At 36.2% G+C, this 21416-nt stretch overlaps 2 protein-coding genes across 3 annotated transcripts; both read right to left on the bottom strand.

Annotated features, from left to right (window-relative positions):
• Window positions 1-1129: 1129 nt before the first annotated feature.
• On the bottom strand, window positions 1130-7841 carry LOC131935499 (procathepsin L-like). The gene is made up of 6 exons (XM_059291898.1): window positions 7746-7841; window positions 6258-6375; window positions 5302-5516; window positions 4527-4634; window positions 4197-4320; window positions 1130-1437 (listed from the first exon to the last, which is right to left on the bottom strand). The coding sequence occupies exons 1-6, from the start codon at window positions 7815-7817 to the stop codon at window positions 1343-1345; spliced, it is 732 nt and encodes a 243-aa protein (XP_059147881.1). The 5' UTR covers window positions 7818-7841; the 3' UTR covers window positions 1130-1342.
• A 1977-nt stretch (window positions 7842-9818) lies between these two features.
• LOC131935512 (cuticlin-6-like) lies at window positions 9819-20969 on the bottom strand. Of its 2 annotated transcripts, none has more exons than XM_059291925.1 (12): window positions 20780-20969; window positions 19614-19632; window positions 19228-19281; window positions 18890-19065; window positions 18239-18435; window positions 17242-17435; window positions 15289-15330; window positions 14947-15080; window positions 12996-13121; window positions 11846-11989; window positions 10673-10796; window positions 9819-10373 (listed from the first exon to the last, which is right to left on the bottom strand). In XM_059291925.1, the coding sequence occupies exons 1-11, from the start codon at window positions 20813-20815 to the stop codon at window positions 10680-10682; spliced, it is 1239 nt and encodes a 412-aa protein (XP_059147908.1). In that variant the 5' UTR covers window positions 20816-20969; the 3' UTR covers window positions 9819-10373; window positions 10673-10679. The 2 variants fall into 2 exon arrangements, with proteins under 2 accessions (XP_059147908.1, XP_059147907.1); XM_059291924.1 differs by having other exon boundaries at window positions 10684-10796.
• Between the last annotated feature and the right edge of the window lie 447 nt (window positions 20970-21416).

The following is a 21416-nucleotide window of genomic DNA, read 5'->3' as shown; positions in this document are numbered from 1 at the left end:
AAGTGTGCGAAAAATGCTGTCGAAAAGAAATAATCATATTTTACAAGCAATTGGTCTTTTTTTAAATCTATTTTTTTTTAATTGTGTCTATTTAAAAATACTCCTTTATAGTTTTTATATACTGTGCCTATTTTTAACTAATTCTCCTTGGAACCAGTTTTGTTTCCTTTTTTTTTAAACTAGTTTTTTCTCTTTGATTCTATAGGATATCAAAGTATTGCACATAAATATTGCTTGCAAATCTACTACTGGTAATGTTGTGAACGGAAACAATTATCAAATTACTTAAACTAAATTAATTTGAAAATACACATATAGACCGTTCAAATTTGGATCTTGCGTAATATCGTTTGACATACAACAAAAAATGATTGATTTCAATTTATCAAGATTTTGTTCAGTTGTCTGAGAAAAGTCATCATTTTTAAAAAAAATAACCCAGACAAAATATCTCACGGACTAATGGTCTTACTGACAAATAATCTTAGGATCAAATATATCACGACAACCCTGAATAAACGTTACATAATTTCTGAGTGTTCAGAGGGTTTGACAAATATTGACAAGGGGAGGTAAATGGCGGTCGAAAATTTAAATTCTTATCTTCACATCTAAATGGAAAAGCCCTAATTTAAATCACATACTAAAATAAACAAAATAAAATTGATGTTAGCTTCTTTGGATAAGAAAAGAATGGTAATTATAACACCCATTATTAATTATAATATGATTTTAATAACCGCACATTTCATATTTTCAGAAATAGGAGAAATAAGAATTAGTTAATTTAGTAAAACGATTTATTTACTAAATCTAATTAATATTTTCAAATATTGCTCTTATATCGCTCATGCTACTGAAATTTTAGAGAAAAGATAATGTTTTGACACAAATCAAAATACACACCTCTCGCAACATTGCATGCAATATAATGTAAATGTAAGTGTATTCTTCATTTTTATTGGATGGTTGTATTTTAGGGATTATTTTAAAATATATTTTTAAATGCGTAATCGTAAATCCACATAAACTACAGTTAAGATTTTCTATAGTTCAGATGAGAAGAATAACCAAAGGAGAAAGCTATTTAAAAGAAATAACAAATAAAATATACGAGCTTGTTAAAGATAGTTTATATTGCGATTTTATGATTAACTTCCGTCAAACAAACACTGGTGACATTTTACTTGACTGTAGCGGATCTGACATCTCTCTCCGTGACGTTTGGCTGACATGTCAGTGACGTCATTGCCCACATGTCAGTGACGTCCTTGCCCACATGTCAGTGACGTCATTGCCCACATGTCAGTGACGTCATTGCCCACATGTCAGTGGGGTCCACTCACTTGTTGATGGGGTAGAAGACCAAAGACGCGATGCCACACATATTTTGACCTCGTGCAAGTCTCATGTAGCCCTGCTCTCCCCAGTTCACACCTGGGAAATGTAGACCTTGTATGTGAATGTTGGTACCTTGACATACAAAGACTAGCTGCATCCCGTGCTCCGCCACGGTAATTCTTTTTTAAATGTACCAACAGAACAAAACTAAACACAACACAAACGAACGCAAAAAAAAAAAAAAAAAAAAACGAAAAAACAAACACAACACTCATAACATAAACACAATTTGATTGCAATCATAAAGGTATATTGCTCACAGTCTAGCCCGTAGCGCCAAATCGCGCCCTTTCCGGTGATTTGCACCCCCCTCAAACTTTCGATTTGCACTCCTTCCCCCCCCCCACCCCCGCCCTAAAACTTTCGATTTCCACCACTCCCCTCCCCGCTCGCAAATTTTTTCCAACCCACTTTGGCGCCCCCTAAGGTCGGCACCCGGGGACATATGCCCCCCCCCCCTCGCTACGCCTCTCCTATAAAACCCGAAAGATAGAATAATAATTAGAAAACAGTATAAATAATAGGCAGTATCCATAATATATACAATATTTCACTTTATCCATTTACGCATTTTTTTTTCCAGTACTTTAAATTTTAAAAATTTACAATAGAGTTTCATAACTAAAACCATTGCGCACCTAATGAACGTGATGACGCGCCTATAATAGTGCTGAATAGTTGATTAAAAATTATAAGTAATAAATAGTAGGGCCTACATTCAGTGAATAAAATAAATAAAATATTGCCTTTTATCAATCCATGCTAATTAAAATTTTCTAACAATAATTTCCTCTTACACATCCGAATAATTTGCATTCACATTTTGCTAATTATATTATTGCAACACTAATTCCTTCTATGACGAACGTATATTTGCATTCACATTTTTTATTAGCGTGAGTTTAATGTATTTTTAAATTACCTCCTTTGTCAAAATTAGAAAAGAGTTAAGTTAATTTGATTTTTCTACCCTGCTGTTATTATGTTATTAAAATGTATCCACTTTTTCTTGGAGCCTAAACGAAAATGATATTTGACATTAATCTTTTTAATACGTTTTAGCAGTTTGCGTGTATTTAATATTTTCGTGACGTTATGCGAAAGAGTAAAAACCGTGGCAATTATAAAATAGCTCTATACCGCTATATAAACAAACCCTACTCTAATACTTATAATAAGACACTGCGGTGCACTGAAAAGCACAGCATGGTGCGAATGTTTACTTTTATGGTTCCAAAATCTATAGCGATGACGGAAGGAAGGACTGACACACTACCAGCAGCGTTATATTATAGATACTGCAGCATGTACATTTATTTCGTAGGTGTGAAAATGTGGATCTTGTATGTGAATGTTGGTACCTTACCATACAAACATACTGCACCACATACACTTATTATTTCGTAGGTGGGGAAATGTGGACTTTGTATGTGACTGTTGGTACCTTGACATACATACTGTACCACATACATAAATATCATGGGCAAATTTAGTTAAAACAATGGAAAAATACTGACAATAAGTGTAAAATTGCCTCCACAAGTAATAGTCTAAAATATGTGCGTATTCTATATCATCTATCTTTTACAAACTTTCTTTATGCTTTGGTATTTTAGTATTTATAACAATAAAATATTTAATTTTCAATGCAGACATTTGTCAGTAAAAGATTTTGTAAAACATTATTAAACTAAATGAATTTTTAAAACATTTTATCGGTGAATTTGACAAATGCATTTAAATGTGTAAGTCTATTAATATATAAATTAAGAGAGTGATTATTTCCCCTACTGTAGTTTGCTTGTTCTAATATTAAATCAGCAATGGTGTCGAATACTGGTTTTTGTTTTACAAGGATTACAAACCAAGAACTGTTGCGTTTCTTGCTATTTATTCCGTTGTATGTATCTGTTGTGTTGTAGTTTGTTTTGTATGTTTTACCTACATTGTATTTTATTCTTTCGTTTCCTTCAAAGTGAACTTTTTGGTAGTGTTTTACACCGTAGCAATACAACCACATACAGCTAGTATATATATATATATATATATATATATATATATATATATATATATATATATATATATATATATATATATATATATATATATATATATATATATATATTTATATATATATATATGTGTGTGTGGTGTGTGTGTGTGTGTGTGTGTGGGTGTATGCGTCTTTTTGTCGACTCGCCGCTCCCCCTAACCAGAAGATCTGCATACGTCTATGTTTTAAGTAAGTTACTCATTAAACACAACAATAAACTTTATTCAAACGTTGTTTCAAGTAATTTTGTTTTGCGCAGTGTCTACAAAAAAAAAACAAATATTTAACCTTTAAGTCTTATAAATCATACAGCACTTTTGTGCACTAGAGTCTGAGGCTCGACATAGAGGTGACATGGAATATAAAATAATATTACGTGACCCTTCCTACCGATATGTCAGGCACCCAATAGGACCGAGTTTACTCACCTATGTTCCAAACACGCACTTTTTACAGACCTGTTTAAACTTTTCTTTTATTCCAGTTGTTTTGTTTTTGTGATAGAAGAACTTGATATGTACTTAACGAACATATAATTAAATATTCGTGGTTTTAGTGCTGCGTTTGCTGTTGTCGTATTCGTTTTTGTGTGTTTATTTTGTGTTGCCACATTCGTTTTAACTTTTAATTAATCTCCGAAAAAGGCATTAATACTGACTCAAAATTTGTTCTTTAAAATTAAATAGGAATCGAAGAATCTTTAAAAGGGCCATAACTTCAATAAATAAAAGAATTCTCTTACCCCAGGAGTTCTTGATGATCCAGTAATCTTGTCCACCCTCCGTCCCGTAGCCGACCACCTGGACAGTGTGGTCTAGAACTCTGGCAGTACAGGCGGGGTCGGAGTAGATTCCCCCTGTGTACATCTGGAGGTGGGAGGTGGGAGGGGCGGAGTAAACATGACAAAATTACTCTTCTCAAGAGGTATATGAAAACTTTCACAACCTTTTTTATCGTATATATATGTATATATATATATATATATATATATATATATATATATATATATATATATATATATATATATATATATATAACATATTCAAAGACTTAAAGATGTTTCCAGACTTACAGTAAAAGTCTGAACTCCGGCATCAATAACAGCTACCAGAGGCAGCCTGTGTATGACCACCATCATTAGATCTTCACGTCCAGAGGGGATGTAACCAGTACTGGTAACCTGTAAAATAATATTTTCATGGTTAGTTCCCTTGGAAGTATATTGACTTCAGCACTAAATACATTTAAATAGTGAAGTTGCCCTTTCAGAGCTGGTAATCAGTAAGGCCGATGAATTCATGTGTTTCTGTCAACTAGCCATATACATAGACAGTGTGGTCAGCACTATGCGCATTAGTCTTTACTTTCACTTTCTTTTTGCAGGCACACTTCAGAGCAGGGTGGGCGCAGAGAAATCCTACAATCCGAACTATATATTCAGGTTGGCAAACATGCGCTTTAACTTCCGACCACGACAACCACATTAAAATTTAAAAAAAAACAACGAAAGCTACACACTATTCTTTAATTTTAAAATCAACCGTTAAGTTTCAAAATGTGTGAGCGTGTGTCTGTGTGTGTGCCTGTAGTATCGGTCGCTTTTAATCGCTAAAATTTGTCAATAATTTCGGCTACTAAATTATACAGCATGTATAAATATTATTAAAATACATTTTGAAAATACGCCATTCACCTATCTATAAACCATTCAATTAAAAGAATAATAGTTTATATCTATTGTCTGTGTAGAAAATCTTGTACACATTTGAAATCGCGGCTGCATGATCGCCAGTATACTTGTTTGATATATAAATAAATAAGTACTGCAGACAATGACAAGAACCTACCTGTGCGACAGGTGTACAGGTAGCGTTGTTACACCTGCCCGTCCCCCTCTGGTAGGAGCCTGCGGTACACAGCCCACCCAGCTGTAGCACACAGTCGAACCCCTTGTACCTGGGCTGGTGGGAGTCGGGGTCATCGCAACACTCGGCCACTTCGTCCACACTCAACACGATGGCCTTGGCCTTGGTCTGGATGGCCAGTAGGCTGGACATCTCCTCTGACGTCATCAAGGCGAGCATAGATTGGTTAATTACAGAATGCAATCAGCACTTCAATATTGACCGACTTATTTAGTGTAAGCTAAAGGCTTTATGGACATTGATATGTATAGACAACTTTTCTGTTATAAACATGTTTAAAGAGGCGTAGCGAGGGGGGGGGGGGCGGGGACATATGTCCCCGGGCGCCGACCTTAGGGGGGGGGGCGCCAAATTGAAAGTTTGAGGGGGGGTGCAAATGAAAAGTTCGAGGGGGTGCAAAACGAAAGTTTGAGGGAGGTGCAAATGAAAAATTCGAGTTGGGGGGTGCTAATCGAAAGTTTGAGGGGGGGTGCAAATACAAAAGTTCGAGGGGGGAGGGTGCAAATCGAAAGTTTGTCCCCGTGCGCCGGGAGGGGTCGCTACGCCTCTGCATGTTTATTTAAATTGCCATTGTTATTTATATCAATACCAGCATTTTACTAAGGGTTAGATGTGGCTTGCTTTACGTGAATAGGTTTTTTTATAAAACGGTGATGATAGCACATACAGCTCATAAATTGGTTAGGCAAGTGTCACTAGGCAACCGTCACTAGGCAACTGTCACTAGGCAACTGTCACTAGGACACTGTCACTAGGCAACTGTCACTAGTTAACTGACACTGGGCAACTGTCACTAGGCAACTGTCACTAGGCAACTGTCACTAGGAAACTGACACTTTAGAAATCTACCTGAAACACTACACGACACAATTACCTACCTGCTATAGCGAAGTCCGTGGGGTCACCCATTGCTCCTTGATTCTGTACTGGGGTGATGACCCCATAGTCCCTCCAGTCTAGACCCTCATTCTGCTTGATTGTCATCTGGACATTGGTCTAAAAACAAATCAATTCGACTGTTATCAATTGCTGGACATCTGAACATTGGTCTAAAAACAAATCAATTCGACTGTTATCAATTGATGGACATCTGGACATTGGTCTAAAAACAAATCAATTCGACTGTTATCAATTGCTGGACATCTGGACATTGGTCTAAAACAAATCAATTCGACTGTTATCAATTGCTGGACATCTGGACATTGGTCTAAAACAAATCAATTCGACTGTTATCAATTGCTGGACATCTGGACATTGGTCTAAAACAAATCAATTCGACTGTTATCAATTGCTGGACATCTGGACATTGGTCTAAAACAAATCAATTCGACTGTTATCAATTGCTGGACATCTGGACATTGGTCTAAAACAAATCAATTCGACTGTTATCAATTGCTGGACATCTGGACATTGGTCTAAAACAAATCAATTCGACTGTTATCAATTGCTGGACATCTGAACATTGGTCTAAAAACAAATCAATTCGACTGTTATCAATTGCTGGACATCTGGACATTGGTCTAAAAACAAATCAATTCGACTGTTATCAATTGCTGGACATCTGGACATTGGTCTAAAACAAATCAATTCGACTGTTATCAATTGCTGGACATCTGGACATTGGTCTAAAACAAATCAATTCGACTGTTATCAATTGCTGGACATCTGGACATTGGTCTAAAACAAATCAATTCGACTGTTATCAATTGCTGGACATCTGGACATTGGTCTAAAAACAAATCAATTCGACTGTTATCAATTGCTGGACATCTGGACATTGGTCTAAAAACAAATCAATTCGACTGTTATCAATTGCTGGACATCTGGACATTGGTCTAAAACAAATCAATTCGACTGTTATCAATTGCTGGACATCTGGACATTGGTCTAAAAACAAATCAATTCGACTGTTATCAATTGCTGGACATCTGGACATTGGTCTAAAACAAATCTATTCGACTGTTATTAATATCTGGACATCTGGACATTGGTCTAAGTAAAATAAATTCCCTTGTTACCAATAGATTTACAGCTGAACAACTGCTACACATTTATATAATTATTCATTAATAATAAGACAGCAAACATAATATGTCTGCATTTCTATGTAAATCTTTAATTATATTTTCATTAATTTTCACCGTAGATGCATTGCACATCAGTGTTTTTAACCGATAATTTAAACAGTTGTTTTCGTTACTTTAAATAATATCAAGTCTCGTGTCTTCATTGTCATGTACTCATTTAAACAAAGGGTATATAATGCTTATAATGCTAATTATATAAAACGGTAACGTTTAACTGTAGCAACTAATCAATATAAATCAAACGATCCACGATATAAATAGAACTCTAAAACACAGTACCAGAGCTGGAGAACATCCAGTCCGTGACGTCACAAGGATACACACGAGAAGAAACACAAACGTTGCCACCATTTCTAAAACAGTCACTGAAGCTAATCATCTCGTACCAACTATAATCTTGAACTTCATTCTACTAAATATAATTCAGCGAATCTCAAAATGTCAAAGTCCATTTACAGTTTTGGTGTACACATTTACACCTACCCCAACTCAGCTTTACAACAATCAACTAAACATGTAACTCTTGTTGGAATAACTATTGGGAGTGTCTATTATTACAAATAGCTGTCAGAAGGCTATTCGTACTTCGCTATTTTTAGCCGACCAATCAAATTTATTTTTTAAATTTACCGTCCTGTGCATATTTTTTTTTAATTATATTGCGTATGAGACTCGACTTTTTAACCATTGGGAACTATTCGGGTGGTAGATGTGGTTATGCATCAGCTGGTTTGTTTCCTAGGCGTGTGTTCCATTTGTTTTGGCTCAGAGAATTTTTTTTTTTTTGCTTTTTTACATTTTTATTAAAGGATTAGGGTTAGGGTTATTTTTATTGATAAGGTTAGATCTAAAAACATTAGTCCTAGATAGCATGAAAAAATGCCTCGCGCTGATTGGTCAGAGTACGAATAGCCTTCATAGGGCTATTTGTAGTAAAGTACGAATAGCCTTCATATGGCTATTTTTAGTGAAGTACGAATAGCCGCAGCCTAATTGTTTCATGCCAAAGTGTTAGGGTTTTTAAAACTTCTTCTTAACATTCTTTTTGTAAACAATTTAAACTGTTGTGTATAACTACTGTTGTAAAAAGGAAGATCAAATATTACAGAAACAATAGGCCTATATTAGACAACCCCCCCTTAGGGGGCGGCGTGGTCGAGTCGGTAAAGCTCATGGGTGCTAAACCGAAATCTGCCCGAGTTCGAACCCTCGGGCAGATCAGGCTCGTTAGCTGGGGAAAGCCACTCTTCTAGGAGAGACAACTCCAAAATCAAAAACTGCCGCCTTGTAGTTTGTTCTTGTTTGGACAAAGGCTATGAAGCAAAAAGAAAAGCAGGCTGAAATCGGAGTCAATGGCCTCAATGGCGCATAACCAGTTGACACGTAATCCTTAATTGTGATGGAAGCATGGTCGTGTCGGCAAAGCTCATGGTTGATAAATTCGAAAAAAAGTCTCGAGTTCGAACCCCCTGGCAGATAAGGCTCGATCCCTCCCAACACTAAAAATTAAGAAGAAGAAAAGAAGACAACCCTCCTAAATGCAACTTCATCACGATACACAATGATGAAAACTGTTTATTAGATCAATTTTTTTATTGCTTTATCCTTTTCCTTTCATTATTTAAGCGTGAAGAACATTCCTTATAATTTTAGAACCGCTGCATTGATAACAATCTAATCTTATGTGATACGAGTTAAAGAAACAAAACGTGCTAGTCTAGATAAGTAGGTCACAGATAAAAGTATCTTATTGTTTTATTAATCTACCTGTCACCTGTTGAATGACACACGCTTAAAAACGCAATCAACGCACAAAAAGTACAATCATTTAATTACTACCTTTATAAATGCGCTCAATGAATATAATATAATTATTTTCTTCAAACAAAATTCTGCACCACTTTTTATATGGCTAACAAGCATAACTTGGGTCGATTTACATTTATTTAAATAGGTCTATAAACAATCATGCATATGCTATGTGCCATGTATTATATTTTACTAACATTCGGACATTTGTCGCATTCGGACAAACGTCAATTGGTGAAACATTTTTTGAGAAAACGTCCCGATCCCGCACCTAAGTCTTTAAACGTCATTGAGTCCACCCAGCTCTGATGGGTACCTGACTGTATGACATCCCTGAGTTCACCCAGCTCTGATGGGTACCTAGCTTGAATCTAGTATCGTGTTGGCAGCTGGTAACTTTACAGACATAACAATACATACATAAAGCAACTGATCAATCATTCTTCACAAATACCTTAGTATCGTTATTTTTCAGACTTTAGACAAATAGGACAGACAAGTTATACTACACAAACATTTAACCCTAAGAAAAAAAATTCCATGTTAGTGCTAAAAATAATACTTTATTTAATATGTAAAAATATTTTTAAAATAATTTGAAAACAAGCTGAAATAATAAATAATTTGGGATGAAAATAAAACTTTAAGTGTCGCGAAAATATGATTAACAGTATAGATCAATAATGCCTTTTTCGTAAACAATTTACGTTCTTTTATGCCTTTGCGAGTAAAGTTTTAACTCTCATTAGAACAACAAGCAATTCAAGATTGTGATCACTGTTGTTTTCTTTTTTAAAAACTTGAATCAAAGTGCAAACTCGAGACTTCCATATTAGTTGACTACTGATGCTCTAACCCCCGACCACACCGTCCTTTTTTGTGTGTACAAACTGTTTAGACTAACATTAGTTCAACTCCCATAACATTTCTTTAGTACAATATAATACATCTTCTTAAATGAGCACTACACAGATACAAACATAAAGAGAATAAAATTTAAAACGAAAAAAAAATTGTAACAACCATGCATAAAAACTCTAATGTAAATGATCCTAGTCTCATCTTCGGCCCTTGTTTTTTGGTTGGCAATCGTCTTGACTGTTTAGTAAAAAGATAACATCATTAAAATCTTCACAAAACAGACAATATTCTAAATTCATAGCGTAAAATTACAAATTTAACTCAGGTATAAGACAAATTCCCGTTTGACCGAATGGACACTTGCACGAATGCGACAAAAGCGTTTCGGGGAACTGTCCATTATGTCATTTTTCCCATTCGGGCAAGTGTCCATTCGTGCCTTTATCGCATTCGGGCAAGTGTCCATTCGGGCATTTGTCCCATTCGGTCAAGTTTCTCCACTATATAAAACTAGAAGAGAAATAAAGATATATTACTCTGGGCTTACTTGCTGCAGAGTTGGCCTATGAAATCGTTTGCCTGCATTGAGGCGGATGATCCCGTTAGTGTGGTCACTCCATCTATCTTGATACCACTGTTTGTGGGGTCGGTGACGAAAAGCTAAGCAAAGACATCATATAGAACAGCATTAGAAGCAGCATTCAAAACAGCAATAAGAACAGGATTTAAAACAAACGTTTAAAAAATAATAGTAATACAATAAACCATAAGTGCAACTTTTTATGAATATGATATCTAGTAATTAGAATTATTTCCACAATTTATTGGGACCCCCAATGTATGTTTAAATTCTTTCAGTGTTTATTAATATGGTGTCGTACGCCAGCAGCTTTGGTACACTATAGGTATTCACTCATAGGGACCTCTGCACGAAAACTAGTGGGATGGGCTCAAATGTTCCAAGTCACACGCTTTGCATTAATTCTAATAATCCTCAATGATTGTCTAATATTGGTATACTGGCCTGATGAATTTTCTTTCATTTTATTCATTAATGCAAAGGGATATGCTTTGCAGTTTAATCAGATATAGCGTTTTCGTGATTTACTTTTCGTTACTTGTGACTGTTTTTCTCAGTTCGCAGCTTTTCAACACTAAAAAGCCTACTACCTTTTCATTTATTAAACAATGCCCACCATATTTTCAGTAGTTGTTCTTCATGAAAAAAAATACAACTTTTGTCACGAGGTAATTGTGATAAAAAATTATATAGTAAATAATATTACGCAAATTTTGAAAATTTTGAATACTAAAAAGGGTATGATATTTCAGACCAGGTAAAATTCTTACTTTTAGCTCTTTCAAAAAGTTGTCGTGAGAAACGTTTTTATATAAACTGAAATATAAGCAGTTTAAATTTGATTGCTATAAGTGCATAAATAAAAAAAGCCTTAGCGTTTTTAAAAATACAAAAACATTCAAAATAGCGAGGTTTTTTTTGGGGTTTCCATGACAACCAAAATTGTTTTCATCCCTTTTTTTTTGCTGTTCAATACTTACTTTCATGTGCCCAACATGGTAAAAGTATTCAAAAAGCTTTAGATCATAAATTGTAAAAAAAAAAAAAAAAAAAAAAAAAACGAAAAATAAAAACTTAAATGAAAAAGAGCATATCCCGTTAACAAAAAAAAAAAAAAAAGAAATATGACCTTGATCCCTTGTGCCTTGAGCTCCTGGATACGCTTTTCGGTTTTTTTATCTTTCAAGTCGCCGCTAGTGAGTGTGATGACGGCCACCTTAGACGCCGTCTCCCTCCCTCCCCTTGATGGTGTATAGGCGTCAGTCTTTAGACGCTGAGGAATTGACTCAAAAGTTTATCACAATTATCGTGCAACAGAAACCTGAGCAAACTGAAAGCTATTAAACCAGGAAATCGACATTCGTGCAATATAGTCTTGTAAATAAACGTTACATGTAATTGAATAAAAAAAACTAATAGGAGAGTTCTTGCACATTGTGATGGTCCAATACATGTCATTTAATTAATTACATATTGTAAACACCTCTGTTGCACAGTGTAAAAAGATTCACTGTAAAATACTTTTTAGCTAACACCCTTTTTTTCTACCTATTTTATTTTGACTTAAAAGGCTCAAAATCTTGCATAATTACATATTATTAACGTTAATTCAAGTCTTAAATAATTACACATTCGCGTTAATTAAAATCTTACATAATTACATTTTCAGTTAAGCTTTGACGGCCAATAAGAGGCAGCCAGCACATTCTCGGACTCACGATTTACAAGAATGGTAAAAACAGACAATCGAAAACTAAAACAGATTTCGATACCTCAAATTCACATTAATGACTGCAGATAAAGCCAATCAACCTGTCTGATTGTTGTTAACCCAGTAATTTTTTCCAAGACCCACTAAACGTTTTAGTTAACACTCACCTATCTAAGGCCAACTAACAATGTATATACCATACGTATTTATACATATATATTTACTATTGTCTTACATTAAAAAAGTCCTATTACCTGTAAATGTCCCTCTTACTTGTATTAATCCATCTTACCTGTATAAATCACTCTTACCGGTTTAAGCACTTTATACCTGTATAAACCATCTAATCTGCATAAACCAACTTAATAAGACCTATTGTATCAATCTATTTTCCCTGTAGAAAGTACTCTCATTTGATGAACCAACTTACTTGTAATAAGTCCCATTACCTGTGTAGTGTCCCTTACCTAGTCCCATTGTTTGACACCCCTTGCCTGTACAAAGTACAATTACCTGTGTGGCACCCCTTACCTGTACAAAGTACAATTACCTGTGTGGCACCCCTTACCTGTAGCAGAGCTGGGATACGCGTGCGGTCGTAGGCATCCAGTCGCTTCCTGATATCAGCAACGTTGTTGTAGTCGTCAAGGTCAAAACCTGCGTCATCGGGACAGGAGCCAGAGATCACACCAAACTGTGGGGTGGGGGAGGGAGGGATAATTGGTTAGAGACTACACCAAACTATGGGGGTGGGGTTGGGGAAACGATTTGGTTAGTCAAGCTTACACTATTGATTGTAGAAAACGGTTTTGGTAGAGAATACATAAAACTTTAAAACAAATTCCTAGGACGTAGATGACATCGAGACAGAATCTCCAACCTTCAACTGCAGTAATGCGCGAGTCAACCTTCTACTTACAAACACCTCAAAATCGGAAAGTTGGGAAGGTTTGGACATATGCTTAGAAGAATGGGATAAGTATCGCCAACTACGCACTAGAATGGAATACACAGGACGAAGAAAAGGCTGGAGGAGGTTTGAAAATGGAACATAGTCTATGGGAATAAAATGGGCCCAACTGAAGAGATCCCTCCAGATTCGAGTATTTTAGAAAATAGTGTTTGGTGCCCTTCCCTCTACTGGATTAAGTAAAGTAAAGCAAATACAATAATCAATTGACCCTGTATGCACGAGATACTAATTCAACACTAAATATAGAAAAAAGATATAAAAAAATTAAAAAAAAATAATTTTTAAAAAAAAATAATAAGCTTTTATGTAATAATGCACTAAAAAGGAGAAAATAACGTATATACTACTATTTAAATTACTATAAAGAAAAGCATGGGTCATTTTATTATCTATTGGATACCTAGTATTTAGGAAGAGACCCAGAATTTTCTTTATAGTAATTTAAATAGTATTGTATAAGTTATTTTCTCCTTTTTAGTGCATTAGTACATAACTTAAATTTTTTTTAGTACTTTACACTCGAGTTGCATGAATAAAAACCGTTGAGCACCTATTGAATGTGATGACGTGTTTATAAAAAATTAATTAGGCAACCTATTAAGTCACATTTAATGTCATGATGCATTGTCTTCATGTCTTGACCCATGTACCAACTACGAGCCGTATCTGTCAGTTACAAGTGCCTGCAATTTTGCTAGGGCGTTTCGATCTAGAAAGACTGACGACAGACTGACGACTGACGAGGAAGTGAGTTAAATAAAAAAAATTCATAAAAACGTTTTAATAACAAGCTTTTATGTAATAATGCACTAAAAAGGGGAAAATAAATTATACACTACTATTTAAATTAAACAAAGACCTGTGGCGAACTTTAAAGCAACAGCCAATAGAGACAGATATCAAGGCCCGTAACTGGGAATGGATCGGACACATATTAAGAAAAGAAAAAGAAAACATCGCAAAACACGCTTTGGATTGGAATCCCCAGGGAAAAAGGAGGGTGGGCCAGCCAAGGAACATGAAGAAGAACGGTTGAAGAAGAGGCGAAAACAGCTGGGCTCACATGGGCACAGATAAAGGGAGCAGCCCAAAACTGAGTCCGATGGAGATGTGTGGTTGCAGCCCTTTGCTCCACAGGGGCCACAAATGAATGATGATGATGATTTAAATTACTATAAAGAAAAACGTGGGTTTCTTCCTAAATATTAGTAAAGATATCCAATAGATACTAAAGTGACCCACACTTTTCTTTATAGTTTTTAAATAGTAGTGTATAATGTTTAGTACTTTACATATTTTTATTTACAATAGAGTTGCATGACTAAAAACCGTTGCGCACCTATTGAACGTTATGACGCGTTTATAATATTGCGGAAAAGTTTTATGAGACAGCCTACTAATTTGGACACAATTTTAATTAATTCATAAAAAATTAATTAGGCAACCAATTAAGTCACATTTAATGTCATGTTGCATTGTCTTTATGTCTTGACCCATGTACTAACTACGAACCGTATCTGTTAAATAAAAGCTTCTAATGACTTACTCTGAAGCCCTCTTTCAAATCTTCAGCGTTGATTGTGGTCGATATAAAGGAGGTGGTCCACGATGTGAGATCGAGACCCAGTGACGCCGGGCTGAAGACAAAGTAAATATCTGACGGGTTGATGACACCACACCCTGAGGATGTAAGACATGACAGCGACACTGACAGATGGCAGGTGTATGTCACTTACAGATGGCAGGTTAGCGATACTGACATTAAAGATGTCATGTCGATGTCGCTGACATATACCAGGTCAGTGACATTGACATTAAATATGACTGGAAACGTTAAAAAGCTGAATCTAAGTATGAAGTTTTTTACACGGAATAAATTGAGCTTTACCTTCGTCTTGTGGCGGTGGTGTGGTTGTAGGTTTCTCTACCTCTGTTGAGTATCAAGAAATAACACATTGTATCTCAACTTGTAAGCTATAATTATGTGTACACAAGTGTGGTTAAAAGAAAAGTCAAAAGTCAATGCCATAAGTAAGACTGGGGTTGCGTTAGTGACAGTAAACGTTTATTTGAGGTGAATCTAGATTAGGCCTCACATGGAATCAGTGGCGTAGCGAGGTCGGGTGTCACCCGGTGCGGCACTTAATGGTGTCACCCCCCCCCCCCCCTCCAGAGGCGTAGCGACCCTTCGCAAGGACAACCTTTCAAATTTTCGATTTGCACCCCTCCCCCTCAAATTTTCGATTTGCACCCCCATCGAACTTTCGATTTGCACCCCCCCCCCCCTCAAGTTTTTCTCTATATATTTTGCTCTTTTTTGCCTTGGTGTCACCCCCCCCTAAATGGTGTCACCCGGTGCGAATCGCCCTCCCCCCCCCCCCTTGCTACGCCTCTGCATGGAATCTACTTATAACCAAATCCTGGCCATACCAAAAACCTTTATTTGGTGCGCGGACCTTTGACCACAGGTGCTTTGACCATAGGGGGTTTGACCATAGGGGCTTTGACCACAGCGGAGCTTTGACCATAGGGGCTTTGACCATAGGTGGTTTGACCACAGCGGGCCTTTGACCATAGCGGTGCTTTGACCATAGGTGGTTTGATCATAGGGTGTTTGACCATAGGGGGTTTGACCACATGTGTTTTCTCAGCAGAGGGTCTTTGATCACAGGTGGTCTATCAACGGGTGTTTGATCACAAGCGCTGTATCCAGCTTTGGTCATAGGTGTGATACAATTAACACGATTTTATACATGTTTCCTGAGAGTACGTTAATAGAAATTAACATGTATTTAAAAAAGCCAAGAATTATATTTTAGTCTCCACATAAAGGCTGGCGCTAGACCTCATAGATTTATTTTAAATATAAATGAAACACAAATAATGCGACATATAACAAGTTTCACAAATAAATAATGTAGAAGTACTTGAAAATACATATCATATATAAAGGATAAAAAATGATACAAAACTTGCCAACAATATAGTCAAAGATGTAATACATAAAATGGTTAACTAAATGACAGATGTGCTATAGCACGCAAATATGTCAGTACATCTGTTTGACCATATTATTACATCATGTCGAAATTTAAAATATAATTTAGCAACTTTTAAAATAAATCCTTACCATATATGGACAGCATTGGACAAACCACCTGAGATCAAAGACCCTATGTGGACAAAACACCTATGATCAAAGCCGGACACAGCGCTTGTGATCAAACACCCGTTGATAGACCACCTATGATCAAAGACCCTCTGCTGAGAAAACACCTGTGGTCAAACCCCCTATGGTCAAACCCCCTATGATCAAACCCCCTATGGTCAAAGCACCGCTATGGTCAAAGCCCCGCTGTGGTCAAACCCCCTATGGTCAAAGCCCCTATGGTCAAAGCTCCGCTGTGGTCAAACCCCCTATGGTCAAACCCCCTATGGTCAAAGCACCTGTGGTCAAAGGTCCTAGGACCCTTTATTTTTATTGACATCTATGAGCTTCGTCGATGTGAAAAATTGCCTAATTTAACTCAAGCTCTGTATCCGCATAACATGAAATTCAATGTAATATTTATTGTACGAGAATGTATTGGTGTCAGCACATGACGTGCGTGAAGTTATAAATCATGTAGGCAGCAGTATATTTATTCTTAACACATTTTAAAAAGGCGAAAGAGGCACTTGGCAATATATTAGTGTACTAGTGGGAATGTGACAAAAATGTCATAATTTCAGTGAACTTTATGGGGTTGATTTTGTTGTAAATTCAATGAACTCAGGGGAATTGCCCAAAATGTTATAAATTCAGAGGTGGTACAAAATGTAATAACTTCAGTGTACTCACTCTCACACGTCTTGTAGGCCAGCTCTTGTTTGATCTGGCTCAGCTCCGCATATTTGTCTACACGGGAGACACGTGACTTGTCCCCTGCGATGTTGAGCAGCTCTCTTTCTTTGACGGTTGGGCCCACACCAATGGCGTACATAGTGATGTTTTGGTTTCTTGCGATCTCGGCTTCTTGCTTGGTAATATCTTCACTACAAAGTGATACGGTAACAATAAATGGTGCAACGGAAAATACCCTTCTCCCTTTTCTCGAATTAAACACAAGCTACGGCAACTTGTCTCAAAACAAAAAACTAAAAATAAAGTCATTTATACGTGGAGTCGGCACCTAAACTCATCGAACTAAAAATTCAGTAGAGGAAATTATGATGACACTAAACTACCATAAGACATGAGACCGAACTTCTTTGTGTGATCAGAAAATAATAGAAAACGAGGCAAGCACTATTGTTGCATACAAGTTACGTCAATGTAGCTACGCATTTTTTTCCAATAAGCTTTCTCAAAGTGGTCGTATGTGAATAATAATTAAACATATAAATCATAAAAGATATCATAACACAATGATTTAGTCGAATAACCTCATGTTTAAAATGTAATCAGTCGAATACACGATGTTAATGAAAACAAACTCAAAGCATCTGTCACCAATATTGTAACCGAGGATAAAAACATGCTGAGAACATCATGGTAAAGACCCGTTTAACAAGACAAGAAAGTACATGTTCTAGACATGTTTAATCAAAACCTGACCATTTTATGAACTTATTTGGGCAAACAAATCGAACAATTTTCTGAACTTTTCTAGGTTAAAAAAAATGGCCATGTTCTGTGCTGGTCGAATTAGACAACAAGCAGCCAATTCAAACTCCGTTTAAAAGAGCCAAGAAGAAGATCACAATCTAAATAACAATATACCAATCACAGGCGGCCAGGGACACAGTTTGAGCAGACTAAAGATACCAGAACATTCTCTAGACAGATCATCACTTACTCCTGGGAGTTTCCGTCCGTCAAGACGACGCAGACTTTTGGCACGTTGGGTCTGGTCAGGTGATTGGCTAGTTGACTCTGGTACATGTATTTGATGCCCTTCCCTGTGTCCGTTCGTCCACCGTAGCGGTGCCTAATTGCCCCAATGGCCGCCACTATGTCATCAAGTCGTTTGTATGTTCCCAAGTTAAACGCATCCTGGGTTACATTGTTGGAAGCATGGGATATAAATATTTTAATCTTCCACTTAATTAAATATTGGATTACTTCTGTGTATTAATTATTTCATTACCTCAGTGTATTAATTATTTCATTAACCCCGTCTATATAATTAATTCATTGCCTCCGTGTATTAATTATTTCATTACCCATATGCATTAATTATTTCATTACCTCCACCCCCACCCTTGTATTACTAATATTATCTCATTAACTCCGTGTATTAAAACTGTGTCATTACCCACTGTATTAATTGTTGTAACAGGTGTATTTATTATAGTTTATTTCATTACCTCCATGAATTAAATTGGAAACCCTATGTTCCATAAGGACTAAGTCAAGCCATTAAATTTTCATTACGCCCTGCATTAATTATCTCAATACCCCATGTATAAATTACCTCATTCGCCTCGTGCACTAATTATCTCATTACCTGTGTGTAGACCCCATTGCCGTACACGATAAGAGATACCCGCACATAGCCGCCGTCTACGTTGTACTGTTTGACAAAGTCTTGCAGAAAACTTTTGGCAGCCCCAAAATCTTGGTCGTTGATGGACGACGAGGCATCTAATACGATGCCTAGCTCTATAGGTTGTTGGTTACAAACTGCAGCAAGAGAATATAATACCTTATTGGGTTGTAAAATGAAATATGCGTCTTTAAACAAAAAGTAAATTGCCGAGATAAATGGCCTTGCAAAAATCTAATAATCAATTTCCTTCTGACTTAGGTATAGTTAAATAAAATCGATTATCGATGAAGTCTTACTTAACACGTGATCTCCATTATCGACGATCGATTGTTTCTTCAGTGCAGGTAGAGCTATGGACGAGATGTATAAAGTTAAGTGGGGTGGGGGGGGTGTAAATCAGTGCTACTAATATATACAAAGAAGAGGTGATTAAAAAAATAGTATGTGGACTAAACAGGTTGCTAAAATGTAAAGATTAAAATATGGGGATCGAAAAGTATTATGAAAAAAAAAATCTAACAAAAATATAACAAAGGGAATTTGTTTGAGTAGATTTTTAAATACGAGGATGTTAAATTAGCTGGATGAGTTTTAAACAAAATGTACCTATAATTTATAGATAGGAGGCTATATATATATATATATATATATATGCACGTGTGCAACATGCCAGTATACGTACCTGCCTGGCACAGAAGAGGCTGTAGAAGAAAAAAGTTTACAGCCTTTAGCAACAAACAACAAATTGTATGTTAGTGTTAATCAATACATGATCAAAAGCGTTTGTTAGAAGAGGCGGATAGCAAGCAAGGTGAATAACAATCTCGCTTGTGTCATTGTATTTAGCCTAGTCATGTGTGTATGATGATTGCTTACTACCAAAACATTACATAAGCACTGTTTAACTGATGCTCATGAGCTCATGTTTGTATTGACTATTACAAAAGGTTTTTCTCATGTCTGCTGGTTTGGGGGGGGGGGGGGGGATAGAGGATAACACGCTCTTACACCCCCCCCTTCTCCCAGACTAGCCACATGCCCCCCCCCCCCCCCCCCAACGCAGTCTGTGTTAGTGATGATAAAAAATCTGGTCTATAATAAACTGTTCTTTTACCAGTACCGTTAAACTCAATGTTTTACCACCAGAACCTATGCAGACGTAGCTCTGGGAAAAATACACTATAATTCCTTATACAGTGGTTAAGAAACATATGAACTCTACTTCATCTGCCCTATCGATCGTCAAGCCAGAAAAAAATAATGCTTTTGAAAATAGATTTGTTTTAAAAAGAACATCATCAGCTGTTCAAAGGGGTCATCTATAAATGATGTCACGCTTTTTAAGACGATTTTTACCTCCCCCCTCCCCTCCGTCACACAGCGTCAAAAAAATCCAGACCCCCCCCCCCCTAAAATGACGAAACACGTCAGCCTACAACGTCCCTCGAAATTGCAGTTGATTTTTTCTTAAAACATCGATATTTTTCTAAAATAGATTATTTTAGTAAATTTTTATTATAATTTATTAAAAAAGTTTTCAAAAAAGCGAAATAACGGCTAAAAACTCGTTTTTAACATTGCTTTTTTTATAATGCAAAAATGTGACAACACACCATCTCGCCCCCCTCCCCTCTCCCTCATCACACATAGTCACAAAATTACGAACCCCCTCTCCCCCTCCGAGTGTGACGTCATTTATGGACGACCCCAAACATGTTCTTCCTATTGACACAAATATAATATTGAGTTATATTTAGATATTTAGAATGTACTTTCGTAAAGTAATTAAAGGTAACGACTGAAAGTCTAGTAACACATATAAAAGTATTAGAGATTTCGAACACTTACCATCAACACAAAGCTAACTAGACAAATTCCAAGCATCTTGGTATCCGCAGTCTACAACTCTTGATCAAATGTTGATAAACTAAATCAGGTCAATATTCCAACTAGAACTCAAGTTCTATTGTGTGAAGAAGTGTGTTTGTAAAATCACTATAACAGCTACCGAAAAAATAACTTCAACTTGTGCACAAAAACTGACAAACAGAAAAAACTGTTCAGACTTTTATAACACAAAATCATGAGTCACTTAATGCCATAAAATTAGTTGTTTAATTAAGTAATTATGTGTAACTAATCGCTTTGTTAGCGTTAGAAATGTCTCGCCATAATTAACTCTAAACTTTTAAATGTCGTTTTCGTGACGCCCATGCAAAATGCCCCGCCTATTGGCAAGGTGCTGCCCAGTTTAATGTACTGTTACGCGAAAGTTTTCCTTTGACCAATCCGATTGTATGATACGAAGTTATTTCAGTATTAGCCCTGTCTGTTACAATGTGACTTAAAACATGTTCGCAATGGATACTATGTACTATCTATCCCAGGTCAAAATGATAATTGACAATGTCCAAATAGATGTAAAAATTTTCAATTTAGTTTGCTTCACTTTCTAAATAATGATGGGCAATAACATCAGGGATGA

The sequence above is a fragment of the Physella acuta genome, unplaced genomic scaffold (assembly GCF_028476545.2).
Source record: "Physella acuta isolate Inbredline_101_S28 unplaced genomic scaffold, ASM2847654v3 ptg000146l, whole genome shotgun sequence".
In the NCBI taxonomy this organism is placed as follows: Eukaryota; Metazoa; Mollusca; class Gastropoda; family Physidae; genus Physella; species Physella acuta.
This window is presented reverse-complemented; position numbering and strand designations above follow the sequence as displayed.